General features: G+C 44.9%; 1 protein-coding gene across 1 annotated transcript in view; it reads left to right on the top strand.

The window, feature by feature from the left end:
• The window catches only part of LOC103391545 (titin-like), a 180,669-nt gene that overhangs the window by 133,329 nt on the left and 32,366 nt on the right, over positions 1-14,974 (top strand). The window contains 11 exon segments of the mRNA XM_025063701.1: positions 32-337; positions 426-713; positions 806-1,096; positions 1,172-1,459; positions 1,545-2,132; positions 2,225-2,329; positions 2,415-2,612; positions 2,704-3,000; positions 3,086-3,673; positions 3,771-4,070; positions 4,155-14,974. The exon segment at positions 4,155-14,974 is cut by the window's right edge and continues 728 nt beyond it. Coding sequence (XP_024919469.1) covers positions 32-337; positions 426-713; positions 806-1,096; positions 1,172-1,459; positions 1,545-2,132; positions 2,225-2,329; positions 2,415-2,612; positions 2,704-3,000; positions 3,086-3,673; positions 3,771-4,070; positions 4,155-14,974 — 14,069 coding nt within the window.

Raw genomic sequence — 14,974 nt, 5'->3', positions numbered from 1 at the left:
AAGATTTCTGTGACATTTTGATTCCACACAGATCCCCCTGGTCCACCTGCTTTTCCAAAGGTGGTGGACTCCACCAAGAGCTCAGTCAGCCTGAGCTGGACCAAACCAGCCTACGATGGTGGCTGTGAAATAATTGGCTACTTGGTGGAGTGCAGGCGATCAGATGCTGAAGATTGGAACAAGTGCAACATCCCAAAGAAGCTCCAGGCCACTAAATTCTTGGTCTCTGGTCTGATGGACAACATAGAATACCAGTTCAGGGTCACAGCTGTAAACAAAATTGGCTACAGTGAGCCCAGCGAAGTCCCTGGAAACCACATGGCCAAGGATATCCTGAGTATGATCTTTAAATAAATACATAAATTACAGTTAATGTAATTGATTTTTAAGGTTACTAATTAATTTGATTCCTATCTACACACTAGTTGGTCCCGAAGGAGAGCTGGATGCAGACCTGAGAAAGGCTTTGGTACTTCGTGCTGGCGTCACAATGAGACTCTATGTCCCAATTAAGGGACGTCCACCACCCAAGGTGACATGGACAAAGGCTGATGCCAACCTGAAGGAGAGGCAAGGCGTACTGATCACGAATTCAGACTGGGACACCCTGCTAATGTTGGAGGGCGTCAACCGATATGATACTGGCAAATATGTCTTGACACTGGAGAACAGCAGTGGTATTAAGAGCTATACCATAGTGGTCAAAGTTCTTGGTAAGACAGAAAAAATATATATTCCATTGAAATTAATATGGCTGAGATTGCAGGAAAACATGGGTTAAAAGATTAAACTTCTCTCCCCCCAGATTCTCCCGGTCCCCCTGAAAACCTTACTGTGAAAGAAACCTCAAGGAACCATGCCTGGATCTCTTGGGAGCCACCAACGATCAATGGTGGCAGTCCAGTGAAAAGCTACATTGTAGAGAAACGTCTAGCAGACAGAAAGGCCTGGACATGTGTGGCAGCTGAGTGCCCCAAGACCTCCTTCAGGATTACCAACCTCGAGGCAGGACAAGCCTACTGTTTCAGAGTGCTGGCAGAAAATGCATACGGTATTGGAGACGGCTGCGAGACCCCAGGCAGTGTCAGGGCTTCAGGTAACACCTTTTTAAAGGTAAATTTATAGCAAATTACTATTTTTCCTATTATAATAAAATTATCCTCTTTCTCAGAACAACCTGGTCCAGTGACAGATTTCAAAGCTCTGAAGACCACCAAGAACTCAATTACTCTGGGCTGGAAGAAGCCAATCAGTGATGGTGGAAGTCATGTCACTGCTTACATTCTAGAACAGAAAGAAGGTGAGGACAAGTGGAAGCAGATCATGAAGAGCAAGAACACCAGTCACACTATTGCTGAGCTAAAGGATGGCAAGGAGTACGTGTTCAAGGTCAATGCTGTCAATGAGTCTGGCGAAGGTCCACCTACTGAACTTGCTGTTGTTGCCAAAGATCAGTTTGGTAGGAATTTAACTAAATACATTTGTTTTGACTATTCATCAGCATGATAAATGTTTTCTGACAATGAAACCCTTTTGATTTTCAGTACTTCCTGACTGTAACCTGAGTAATTTACACGATGGATGCTGCGTGGTAAAGGAGGGTAGCACCACACGTGTAAACATCCCCCTGATTGGAGTTCCATACCCCACTGTCACCTGGAAGAAGGCTGACACGTCACTTGGAGATACTGGCCGAATGTGTATTGAGGCATCTGATGGTGTCACAACTCTGCTCATCAGAGACTGCCACAGAGGAGATGCTGACACTTACACAGTCCATGTCCGGAACAGTGCTGGCTCTAAAGACTGCAAGTTCCAGGTGAAGGTGGTTGGCAAACCAGGCATCTGCACGGGACCAATTAAGTTTGATGAGATCACTGCTGACGGTATCACTCTGGAATGGGAACCACCCAAAGATGATGGTGGCGCAGAAGTGTCCAACTACATAGTGGAAAAGAGGAGGACAACTGACAGCAAATGGGCCACAGTGGCTTCAGCCCTACAGAAAACCAATTTTAGAGTTATCAGACTCCATGATGGAACAGAGTATGTGTTTAAAGTGTCTGCTGAGAACAAATATGGAGTCGGAGAATCGTTGAAGTCTAACCCGGTCATTGCTCAGCACCCATTCAGTATGTTCCCTTTTTCTGACTATTGATGTGATTAATCATACATGGTCATTTTCCTTGTTTCAATGCTTACCATGATTCAATAACTGTTTTAGATGTGCCCGAGGCGCCCACTCCTCCAGAAATTGTAAGCATGCGCCATGAGTCAGCAATTTTGACTTGGTCTGATCCAATTGACAACGGCGGCTCTCCAATTACTGGTAATTCTGTACAAGTGGAATGAGTGTATAGACTGAGTTCATGAATAGCATTAATTTTTTTTTTTTTTTTTTTTTGTGTTTTCAGGATACCATGTGGAGTTTAAGGAGAGAAACAGTCTATTGTGGAAAAGGGCCACAAAGACTCCTTTGAGGGTGAAGGAGTGCAGAGTCACGGGCTTAATTGAAGGACTAGAGTATGAGTTCAGAGTAATGGCCATGAATACAGCTGGCCTTGGAAAACCAAGCAAAGTCACTGAGGCCGTTGTTGCACTGGATCCGATTGGTATTTTGGCCTTTTCAAATTGTTTATGTTTTATTGAAAAGTAGATCAGTGCAGTTTTCAAGTTTAACTTTTTCATTTTTTCTTCTTTTAGATCCTCCAGGCAAACCTGAAGTGATTAATGCCACCAGAAACACAGCCACGTTAATTTGGACTCCTCCACAATATGATGGTGGCTATAAGCTGACAGGATATACTGTGGAGAAGCTTGAAATCAACAGTAAGAACTGGATGAAGGCCAACCATGTGAACATTCAGAGCTGTGCCTTCACTGTCACTGATCTGATAGAGGGGTCACAGTTTCAGTTCAGGGTCAGGGCAAAGAACTCTGCTGGTGCTATTAGTGTACCCTCAGAATCTACAGACATGGTGACCTGCAAGGATGAATATGGTAGGCTGATCTAATAGTCATTATAGTCCTATTTTTATTACCAATACACCATATACACACTTCTGATGTTTTCCATTCCCCACAGAACCTCCAAGCATTACTATTGATCCAGACATGAAGGATGGTGTATCAGTCCGGGCAGGAGACACCATCGTTATCTCAGCCTCCAAGATTGTTGGCAAACCTCTGCCAACTGCTGTATGGTCTAAGGGAGGACGTGAAATCAAGACCTCCGACATTGTCAATGTTGCAACCACGCCCACATCCTCTACCCTGTCCATTAAGTATGCAAGCAGGAAGAACACAGGGGACTACATCATTACTGCAAGCAATCCATTTGGCATTAAGGAGGAACATGTGAAGGTAAAGGTTTTGGATATCCCTGGACCTCCAGGCCCTATTGAAGCCAGCAACGTTTCGGCAGAAAAATGCACACTGACCTGGCTGCCACCAGAGGAAGATGGAGGCTGTGCGATCAAGTCTTACTTCCTGGAGAAGAGAGAGACCAGACGACTCCAGTGGACCAAGTTGGCTGAAAATATAATGGACTGCAGATATGTTGCCAGCAAACTTATTAAGGGCAACGAGTACATCTTCAGAGTATCAGCTGTAAACCAGTATGGCACTGGGGACGCAAGCCAGTCTGGTCCAGTCAAAATGGTTGACAGTTTCGGTAAGTTCATCTAAGCACTTATAGGCACTAAGCTGAAATTCTGACAATAAACTCTCCTCAAATGGTGCAACTAACCCAATGATTTTTTTTTGTCTAGGCCCTCCTGGCCCACCCTCAACACCAGAAATTGATAATGTCAGCAGGNCTGTCACCATTTCATGGAAGAGACCAGTACAGGATGGAGGAAGTGACATCGGAGGATACTGTGTAGAGAGAAAAGAAAAGAAAGGATTGAGATGGGTGAGAGCCTCTAAAAGGACCATTCCTGACCTGCGCTTTAAGGTGCAAGGCCTCAGCGAGGGAGTTGAATATGAGTTCAGAGTCACTGCTGAAAACAGAGCTGGATTTGGGGAGCCCAGTGAGCCATCAGTCCCAGTGCTGACTAAAGATATAGTTTGTAAGTAAAACCTGAATTTAATTCTACATGTTAAAAATACAATGTAAGCATATCATTTATTACATTTTTGTTTTCCATGAATAGATCCACCTGGTCCTCCTTCTAACCCCAGAATTACAGACACTACAAAGACTTCAGCCACTTTCTGTTGGGGCAGACCACACTATGACGGTGGTCTTGAAGTAGAGGGCTATATTGTTGAGTACAAGAAGGACGGTCATGACGACTGGGAGACAGGGACTCAGTACCCATGGAAGTTAACTGAATATGTAATTGGTAAACTGCAAAAGGGTTGCAAATACCAATTCAGGGTCAGTGCTGTAAACTCAGAGGGAGTTGGCGAACCTGCAGAGGTAGAGAAAGTGATCGAACTAGTAGACATGGAGGAACTACCAGACTATGATCTGGATGCTGAACTCAGGAGAACCCTTGTGGTCAGGGCCCGTGCTTCTATTCGTATGTTTGTTCCCATTAAAGGTCGCCCTGTTCCTGAAATAACATGGACCAAAGATGACAGCAACCTGAAAACACGTGCACACATTGACAACACTGAGTCCTATACCCTGCTGGTCATACCTGAATGCAACAGGTACGATGCTGGAAAGTACAGCCTTTGTTTGGAGAATGTTGCAGGAAAAAGGACAGGCTTCGTGAATGTGAAGGTTCTGGATACACCAGGCCCACCAGTGAACCTTAAACCAAGAGAAATCACAAGAAACAGCATCACTTTGCAGTGGGAAATTCCCATAATTGATGGTGGTTCTAAGATCCACAACTACATTGTTGAAAAAAGAGATGCCACTAAGAAAGCCTACACAGTTATAAGCACCACATGGCAAAAGTGTTCTTTCAAGTTTGCCGACTTGGAAGAGGGAGCCTATTATTATTTCCGTGTTTCTGCTGAGAATGACTTGGGTGTTGGTGAGGCTGCTGAAACTCTAGACCCCATTAGAGCGTCCCAAGCCCCTTCTACACCAGAAAATCTGTATGTGACCGATGTAACCGCTGATACGGCCAGCCTTGCATGGGTCAAACCTGTGCATGATGGTGGAAGCTTGATCACTGGTTATGTCATTGAGGCCCAGAAAAAGGACAGTGACCAGTGGGTTCATGTAGCTGCAATCAAAGCACTGGACTACACTGTCACTGACCTGATCGAAGGGGCCGAGTATACCTTCCGCATAATGGCTGTCAACGCCTCAGGGAGGAGTGACCCCCGGGAAAGCAGACCAGCAATCATCAAAGAGCAGACTTGTGCTCCCTCTTTTGACCTTCGTGGAGTCTACCAGAAGACAGTTATTGCCAAAGCAGGGGACCGGATTAAGTTAGAGATTCCAGTACTTGGCAAGCCACGACCTGTTGTATCTTGGAAGAAGGGAGACATGAGTCTCAAGGAGACTCAGAGAATTAACACTGAAAGCACACCAACATCAACTGTTCTTAACATCAGTGAAATCAAGAGAACTGATCAAGACCAGTATTCAATAACTGGAAAGAATATGCTTGGTACAGTGACAGAGACAATCACTGTTTTAGTCCATGATATTCCAGGGGCTCCCACTGGCCCCATTAAGCTCGAAGAGGTCTCTTGTGATTATATTGTGATGTCGTGGGAGCCACCAGAAAATGATGGAGGGGTTCCAATCAACAACTACATTGTTGAGATGCGAGAGACTACTGGAACATCTTGGGTGGAGCTGGCAGCTACTGTGATCCGCACAACATTCAAGGCAGCTAAGCTCACCACTGGTACCCAGTATCAATTCCGTGTCAAGGCCCAGAACAGATATGGCATTGGACCAAGCATCCTCTCTGAGGCAGTGATTGCCGCCTATCCATTTGATGTACCAAGTCAGCCTGGCACTCCTGTTGTTACATCTTTCAACAAAGATTATATGACTTTGAGCTGGAATGAGCCAACGTCAGATGGAGGCAGTGCTATTTTGGGATATCACATTGAGAGAAAAGAAAGAAATAGCATTCTATGGCAGAAGATTAGCAAAAATCTGGTTGTTGGAAATATCTTTAAGTCAACTGGTCTTGTTGATGGAATTGAATATGAATACCGTGTCACTGCTGAAAACATGGCTGGGCTCAGCAAACCAAGCAAATCATCAGAGCCATTGTGTGCTTTGGACCCCGTGGACCAACCAGGCAGGCCTATGGCTCTTAATATTACCAGACATGAGGTGACATTGTCTTGGACTAAACCAGAGGGAGACGGAGGATTTTCTATCACTGGATACACGGTTGAGAGGAGAGAGATGCCAAATGGCCGCTGGCTGAAAGCCAACTTTAACAACATTCTAGAAACAACCTTCACAGTTAGTGGTCTGATTGAAGATGCTACATATGAATTCCGTGTACTTGCAAGAAACTCTGCTGGTGCTGTCAGTGCCCCATCCCAACCATCAGAGGCATGCACCTGTAGAGATGACATTGAAGAGCCCAGACTGGATGTCGACACATCATATAGCAGTAACATTATTGTCATGGCAGGGGAGGTCTTCAAGCTGGAGGCCAATGTTACTGGTAGGCCACTCCCTTCTTTGGTATGGACCAAAGATGGAAAAGAGCTTGAGGATACAGCCAAGCTTGAGATAAAGTCATCTGACTTTCACACAACACTGATTAACAAAGATTCCCTGAGAAGGGATGGTGGATCTTTCATTCTGACTGCAAGCAATCCAGGAGGTTTTGCCAAGTTTACCTACATTGTCAAGGTATTGGACAGACCTGGACCACCAGACTCCCTCACTGTAACAGATGTCACTGCTGAGAAATGTGTCCTCAACTGGCTGCATCCTACACATGATGGTGGTGCCAAGATTGAGTACTTTATCATTCAGAGGCGAGAGACAAGTCGATTAGCATGGACAAATGTGGCTACTGATCTTCAGGCCAATAGATTCAAGGTCACTAAACTTCTAAAGGGCAACGAATACATCTTCAGAGTCATGGCTGTTAATAAGTATGGTGTTGGCGAACATCTGGAATCTGAACCAGTTATATGTATGAACCCATATGTCATCAGTGATCCTCCACAACAGCCTGAGGTCACCATCATTACCAAAGACTCCATGGTTGTCTGCTGGGAGCGCCCTGAACATGATGGAGGCAGCAGAATAAACACCTACATTGTTGAGAGAAGGGACAAGACCGGTCTACGTTGGGTAAAGTGCAACAAGAGGACTGTGACTGACTTGCGATTCAAAGCATCTGGCCTTACACCAGGACATGAGTATGAATTCAGAGTATTTGCTGAAAACAATGCTGGCCTTAGTCAGCCTAGTCCTTCAAGTCCTTTCTACAAAGCCATGGACACCATCTTCCAGCCTGGGCCTCCAGGTAATCCAAGAGTGCTGGACACTACCAAGTCATCCATTACTCTTGCCTGGAACAAGCCTGTGTATGATGGCGGTTCTGAAATCACTGGCTACATTGTAGAGACCTGTTTGCCGGAGGAGGATGAATGGACAATTCAAACTCCAAAGAAAGGATGGACAGCTACGTCCTTTACTATCATAAACTTAAAAGAAAACCAGGAGTACAAGATTAACATCTGTGCCATTAACTGCGAAGGAGTAGGAGAACCTGCTGCTGTTCCTGGTGCTCCTAAAGCCGAAGACAGACTGCTTCCTCCAGAAATTGAGCTTGGAGCTGATTTACGTAAAGTGGTTAGCATTAGGGCTTGTGGCACATTGAGACTTTTTGTCCCCATTAAGGGTCGACCAGCACCTGAAGTTAAATGGTTGAGAGAGCACAATGAATCTCTGGACAAAGCTAACATTGAAATTACTTCATCCTTTACGACTCTTCAGGTGGATAATGTTGACAGATTTGATGCAGGTAAATATTTGGTGACTGTAGAAAATGCTTCCGGCAGCAAGACTGCTTTTGTTAATGTCCGGGTGCTAGATACCCCTGGAGCACCCCAGAACCTTACCATCAGGGAGATCACCAGAGACTCGGTTTCCCTAGTTTGGGACGCACCTCTTATTGATGGGGGTTCCAGAGTTCGCAGTTACATTGTAGAGAAGCGTGAATCAACAAGGAAGGCCTACTCAACTGTTTGTGCAAGCTGTCATAAGTCAAGCTGGAAAGTGGGAGATCTGGAAGAAGGAAAGTTGTACTTTTTCAGAATCCTGGCTGAGAATGAATTTGGAATTGGTCTTCCAGTGGAAACTGTAGAACCAGTTAAAGCATCAGAGAAACCGTTACCACCAGGCAAAGTCTCCCTCGGTGAAGTCACAGGCTCTAGTGTTACATTAACCTGGGAAAAACCTGAACATGATGGAGGCAGTAGAATAACAGGCTACATTGTTGAAATGCAAAGCAAAGACCGTGAGAAGTGGACCCAGGTCATGGTGGTAAAGACCAATGAGGCTGTTGTTACAGGTCTCACACAAGGTGAGGAATACATGTTCCGAATCTCAGCCACCAATGAGAAGGGAGTTAGTGACCCACGTCCTCTCAGTATGCCTGTGGTGGCCAAGGATCTAGTCATACCACCAACCTTTAAGCTTATTTTTACCACATTTAGCGTGATGGCTGGAGATGATATGAAGATTGATTTACCATATGCAGCTTGTCCCAAAGCAACCGCTTCATGGCTTAAGGATGGAGCAGTTCTCAAAGAGACAACAAGGGTTAATTCCGAAGCCACAGACAAAAACCTCTTACTCGTCATCAAAGAGGCCTGTCGAGATGATGTGGGCACATACACCATTAAATTAAGCAACTCTGCTGGAGAGGCATCCACTGACATTAATGTTGTAGTTCTAGATAAACCCGGCCCTCCCACTGGACCAATTAAGTTAGATGAGGTGACTGCTGACAGTGTGGTTTTGACCTGGAATCCACCAGAATACGATGGTTGTTGTGCCATAAATAATTATGTTGTTGAAAAGAGAGACACATCCACCACTAACTGGCAGATTGTGTCCGCTACAGTGGCCAGAACCACCGTCAAAGCTATCCGTCTAAAGACTGGGTTAGAATACCAGTTTAGAATTGCTGCAGAGAATAGATACGGCAAATCATCTGCACTTGTGTCTGATACCATTATTGCTCAGTATCCATTCGAGGTGCCAAGCCAACCTCGCTCCGTTGTGGTTCAATCAGCTACTAAGGAAAGCATGGTGGTTGTATGGGAAAAACCCAGCAATGATGGTGGAAGCAAAATCCTGGGGTATCACCTAGAGCTCAAAGAGAGAAACAGTTTACTTTGGGTAAAGCAGAACAAACAACTCATTCCAGAGACCAGATTTAAAGTTCAAAGCCTAGAAGAGGGTATTGAGTATGAGTTTAGAGTCTATGCTGAGAATATTGTTGGCAATAGCAAAGCTAGTAAAGTCAGTGAAATGCAAGTGGCCAGAGATCCTTGTGGCATTCCAGGCAAACCAGAGGCTGTTATTGTCACTAGAAACCAAGTGACGCTTAGATGGACCAAGCCTGAATATGATGGTGGCATTAAGATCACAGGTTACATAGTTGAGAAGAAAGAGCAATCTGGGCGTTGGATGAAGGCCAGTTTTGCAAACGTCATCGAAACAGAATTTGTGGTTACTGCACTGACTGAGGATCAGGTTTATGAATTCCGTGTCATCGCAAAGAATTCAGCAGGTGTCCTTAGTCTCCCCTCTGAATCTACTGGATCCATCACAGCTAAGGATGAAGTAGATCCTCCTCAAATTGACTTGGACACTAAATATTCCCAACCAGTAGTTGTGAATGCGGGAGACACATTCAGACTTGAGGCTTCCATATCTGGCAAACCTGTGCCAACAGTACACTGGCTAAAAGACGGTCAGGAGATTACTGAGGCAGCCCGTGTAGAAATCAAGAACACCGATTTTATTGCTTGTATTGTTGTTAAAGAAGCTATTCGTATTGATGGAGGTCAGTACACATTATTAGTAAAAAATGTTGGAGGAGAGAGATCTGTTATTATTAATGTCAAGGTGCTAGACAGACCTGGTCCTCCAGAGGGCCCTATTTCCGTCTATGGAGTGACTAAAGAGAAATGCTCCATTTCCTGGAAACCCCCTCTGCAAGATGGCGGAAGTGATGTTTCTCATTACATTGTTGAGAGAAGAGAAACCAGCAGACTTGTTTGGACTGTTGTTGAACCTAAGGTTCAGACCCTGAACCTCAAGATTACCAAACTTCTTCCCGGAAATGAATACATATTTAGAGTGAGCCCAGTCAACAAGTATGGAGTTGGTGAGCCTTTAGAGTCTGAGGCTACGATTGCTAAAAATCCATTTGTCACTCCCAACCCACCAACAGAGGTGGAAGTTAGCACAATAACTAAAGACTCCATGGTTGTAACCTGGGAGAGACCAGAAAAAGATGGTGGCAACCCCATTCAGGGATACATTGTAGAGAAACGAGACAAAGATGGAGTGAGATGGACTAGGTGTAACAAGAGAACAGTTACTGAACTGCGTTTTAGAGTGACCGGACTCCAAGAAAACCACAGCTATGAATTCCAAGTTGCTGCTGAGAATGCTGCAGGTGTTGGGTCACCAAGTGCACCAACTATTTACTACAAAGCACTGGATCCTATCTTTAAACCAGGTCCACCAAACAACCCCAAGGTGATTGACACCTCAAGATCCACTGTCTCGCTAACATGGGGAAAACCTATCTATGATGGTGGATGTGAAATTCAAGCATACATTGTAGAGGCCTGCAATACTGTATCTGATGAGTGGATTTTATGCACTCCTCCAACTGGTATCCCAGACACTAAGTTCACCGTGACAAAGCTTCTGGAGAAGCATGAGTACCAGTTCAGAGTGTGTGCCATTAATAAAGTAGGTGTTGGTGAGCATGCTGATGTTCCAGGAAAGATTTTACTGGAGGAGAAGCTTGAGGCTCCCGATTTTGACCTGGACGCTGATATGAGAAAGATGATTAACATTCGTGCAGCAAGCACTTTAAGGCTTTTCGTTCCTGTGAGAGGTCGCCCAGCTCCTGAGCTGAAGTGGGGTAAGGCTGATGGCGAGATAAATGAAACTGCCCAAATTGATAACACAAGCAGTTATGCATCACTTGTCATTGAGAACATTGACAGATTTGACAGTGGCAAGTACACCCTAACTGGAGAGAATATCAGTGGTGTGAAATCAGTCTTTATCAGTGTCAGGGTTTTGGACTCCCCTAGTCCACCAACCAACCTAGTCGTGAAAGAGATTACCAAAGGTTCTGTCTCTCTAACCTGGGAGCCTCCACTTTTGGATGGTGGTGCAAAAATTAAGCACTACATTGTTGAGAAGCGTGAGAGCACCAGAAAGGTTTACTCTCCTGTAACCATCTGCAATAAGATGTCATTGAAAATTGAACCACTTCCAGAGGGAGGAATCTTCTTTTTCCGAGTTTTAGCTGAGAATGATTATGGTGTGGGTCTCCCTGCTAAAACCCCAGACCCAATTAAGGTTTCTGAGAAGCCTCAACCACCTGGTAAAGTCACCGTTGTTGATGTCACTCGCAGCTCTGTAACACTCACCTGGGAGAAGCCTCAGCATGATGGAGGTAGTAGGATTAGTCAATATGAAGTTGAACTGGCACCTAAGGACAGTGAGGTCTGGTCAGTGTGTGCTACCGTCAAAGGATTAGAGACAGTAGTGACCAACCTACTCAAAGGAGAGGAATATAATTTCAGGGTCGTGGCTGTAAATAGTAAGGGCAAAAGTGACCCCAGACAACTGGCTCATTCGGTAATAGCAAAGGACCTTTTGATTGAACCTGCTGTAAGACCCAAGGTCAGCACCTACAGTGTCCAAGTGGGCTATGACCTCAAGGTTGAGGTCCCAATTGCTGGTCATCCAAAGCCAACCATCAGCTGGACCAAAGATGGTGCTGCTCTCAAAGAGACCACGAGAGTCAATGTTACTCACTCAGCACATCACACAACCCTTACCATAAAAGATGCCACCAAAGATGATGCAGGCTTGTACAGCATCAATGTAGCCAATAACCTGGGTTCTAAAGATGCCACATTTGAGGTGATTACCTTAGACAAACCAGGCCCACCAACAGGTCCAGTAAAGTTGGAGGACATAAGTGCTGAAAGTATCACTCTAAGCTGGGAACCTCCTACATACACAGGTGGTTGTCCCATCTCTAACTATGTTGTTGTGAAAAGAGACACTACTACCACCAACTGGGTGGTTGTGTCTGCCACAGTTGCCAGAACAACACTTAAGGTAGCCAACTTGAAAACAGGTGCTGAATACCAGTTTAGAATCTATGCTGAGAATCGATATGGAAAGAGTTATGCTATTGATTCAGAGCCAGTCATAGCACAGTATCCATTCCAAGAACCTGGCCCCCCAGGTACACCATTTGTTTCTTCATATACCAAGGATTACATGGTGGTTGAATGGCACAAACCCCCATCTGATGGAGGCAGTGCCATCTTGGGCTACCATCTGGAGAGGAAAGAAAAGAATAGTATCCTCTGGACTAAGATAAACAAAATGCTCATCCAAGACTGCAGGTTTAAATCTACTCCTCTTGAAGAAGGTATTGAGTATGAGTACAAAGTTTCTGCTGAGAATATTGTTGGAATTGGAAAATGCAGCAAAGTCTCTGAGGTGTATGTAGCTCTTGACCCATGTGATCCTCCTGGCTGTCCTAAAGCTGTCATTGTGACTAGGCACTCTGTATTGCTAAAGTGGACCCCCCCAGAGTATGATGGTGGAAGCTTAGTCACTGGCTATGTAGTGGAGAAGCGTGACCTTCCTGAAGGAAAATGGATGAAGGCTAGCTTTGCAAACGTTATGGAAAATGAATTCACAGTCACTGGTTTGATAGAGGACAGCAAGTATGACTTTAGAGTAATTGCAAGAAATGCAGCTGGTGCAGTCAGCAAACCATCTATGTCGACAGGACCCATCACAGCCAAGGATGAAGTTGATCCTCCAACGTGTGAGACAGATCCTATATACAACCAGACTATTGTTGTGAATGCTGGAGAGACGTTTAACCTTGAGGCCACTGTGGACGGAAAACCTGTCCCAACAGCTCAGTGGTTTAAGGGAAATGTTGAAGTTGAAAACTCAGCTAGAGCAGAAATCAAAAACACTGACTTCAAAGCTTTGCTAGTTGTGAAGGATTCTATAAGAGTGGATGGTGGACAGTATACCCTTGTTCTGACTAATGTAGGCGGAACCAAGACTGTGCCATTCAGTGTAAAGGTACTGGATAGACCCGGACCCTCAGAAGGACCTCTTACAGTCAGCAATGTTACTGAGGAGAAGTGTTCACTGTCATGGCTTCCACCTAAACATGACGGAGGAGGTAATGTTTCTCATTACGTCATTGAGAAGCGGGAAACCAGTCGCCTGGCATGGACTGTGGTCTCTGCTGACTGTGGCGCCACTATGACCAAGGTTACCAAATTATTGAAAGGCAATGAATATGTCTTCCGAGTAATGGCAGTCAACAAATACGGTGTTGGTGAACCTCTCGAGTCTACAGCAGTCATCATGAGAAATCCATTTGGTCTTCCTGGATCTCCTTCAGAACTTGAAATCACTAATATTATCAGGGACTCAATGACTGTGTGCTGGAACCGCCCTGAAAGTACAGGAGGTAGTGAGATTTCTGGTTACATTATTGAGAAAAGAGACAGAGCTGGAGTCAGGTGGACCAAGTGCAACAAACGCAGAGTGACTGATCTGCGGTTTAGAGTAACAGGTTTAACTGAGGATCATGAATATGAATTCAGGGTGTCCGCTGAAAATGCAGCAGGAGTGGGTCAGCCAAGCCCAGCTACAGTCTACTACAAAGCCTGTGACCCCACTTTTGAACCAGGCTCTCCTACCAATGTCCATGTGGTTGACACAACTAAGAACTCTGTAACTTTGGCCTGGAGTAAGCCAATTTATGATGGTGGTTGTGAGATTCAAGGATATTCAGTTGAAATTACTAAGGCTGATGAAGAAGAATGGACTATATGCACCCCTCCTTCTGGAGTTAATGTCTGCAAGTTTACAATCACAAAGTTGATTGAGCACCAGGAATACAAGGTACGCATCTGTGCCATCAATAAACTGGGTCTTGGTGAGCCTTCGGAAATTCAAGGAGTTGTAAAACCACAAGATAAAATTAATCCTCCAGAGATTATTCTAGATTCAGAACTTAGGAAGGGCATAGTTGTCCGTGCTGGTGGCTCTATGAGAATCTGCATTCCATTCAAGGGTCGTCCTACACCTGAGGTCAGCTGGGCCAAAGAAGATGGTGAATTGCCCAGTAAGGTTCAGATCGAGACTGGAGAGGATTACACACAGCTTTCAGTGGACATCTGTGACCGATTTGATGCTGGAAAGTACATTGTCAAAATGGAAAATTCAGCTGGTGTCAAATCAGCTTTCGTCTCTGTGAGAGTCCTAGACACCCCAGGAGCACCACAGAGTTTAATAGTAAAAGATGTTAAGAGAGAAAGTGTTACTCTGTCTTGGGAGCCTCCTCTTATTGATGGTGGTGCAAGGATCACTAACTACCTGGTGGAGAAGCGTGAGTCTACAAGGAAGGTTTATTCAACTGTTGATATGAAGTGCACAAAGACAAGCTATCGGATTACAGGATTAACTGAAGGAACTGTTTACTATTTTAGAGTTTTAGCTGAGAATGAGTTTGGTGTAGGACAGGCAGTGGAAACAGAAGACTCTGTCAAGACAGCTGAGCCTCCTCTGCCTGTGGGCAAGATTACTTTGACTGAAGTGACCAAAACCTCTGCCTCGCTGTCTTGGGAGAAGCCAGATCATGATGGTGGCAGCAGAATCATGGGGTATTATATTGAAATGCAGCCTGTAGGCTCAGAGGAATGGGTAGTGGCTGTAATAGCTAAAACTTGTGAAGGCACTGTCACAGGTCTTAGTGCTGGACATGAA

This window comes from Cynoglossus semilaevis, chromosome 16 (genome assembly GCF_000523025.1).
Source record: "Cynoglossus semilaevis isolate Cse_v1.0 chromosome 16, Cse_v1.0, whole genome shotgun sequence".
In the NCBI taxonomy this organism is placed as follows: domain Eukaryota; kingdom Metazoa; phylum Chordata; class Actinopteri; order Pleuronectiformes; family Cynoglossidae; genus Cynoglossus; species Cynoglossus semilaevis.
Note: the sequence above shows the minus strand (reverse complement) of the source record. Positions and strands in the feature narration are given on the sequence as shown.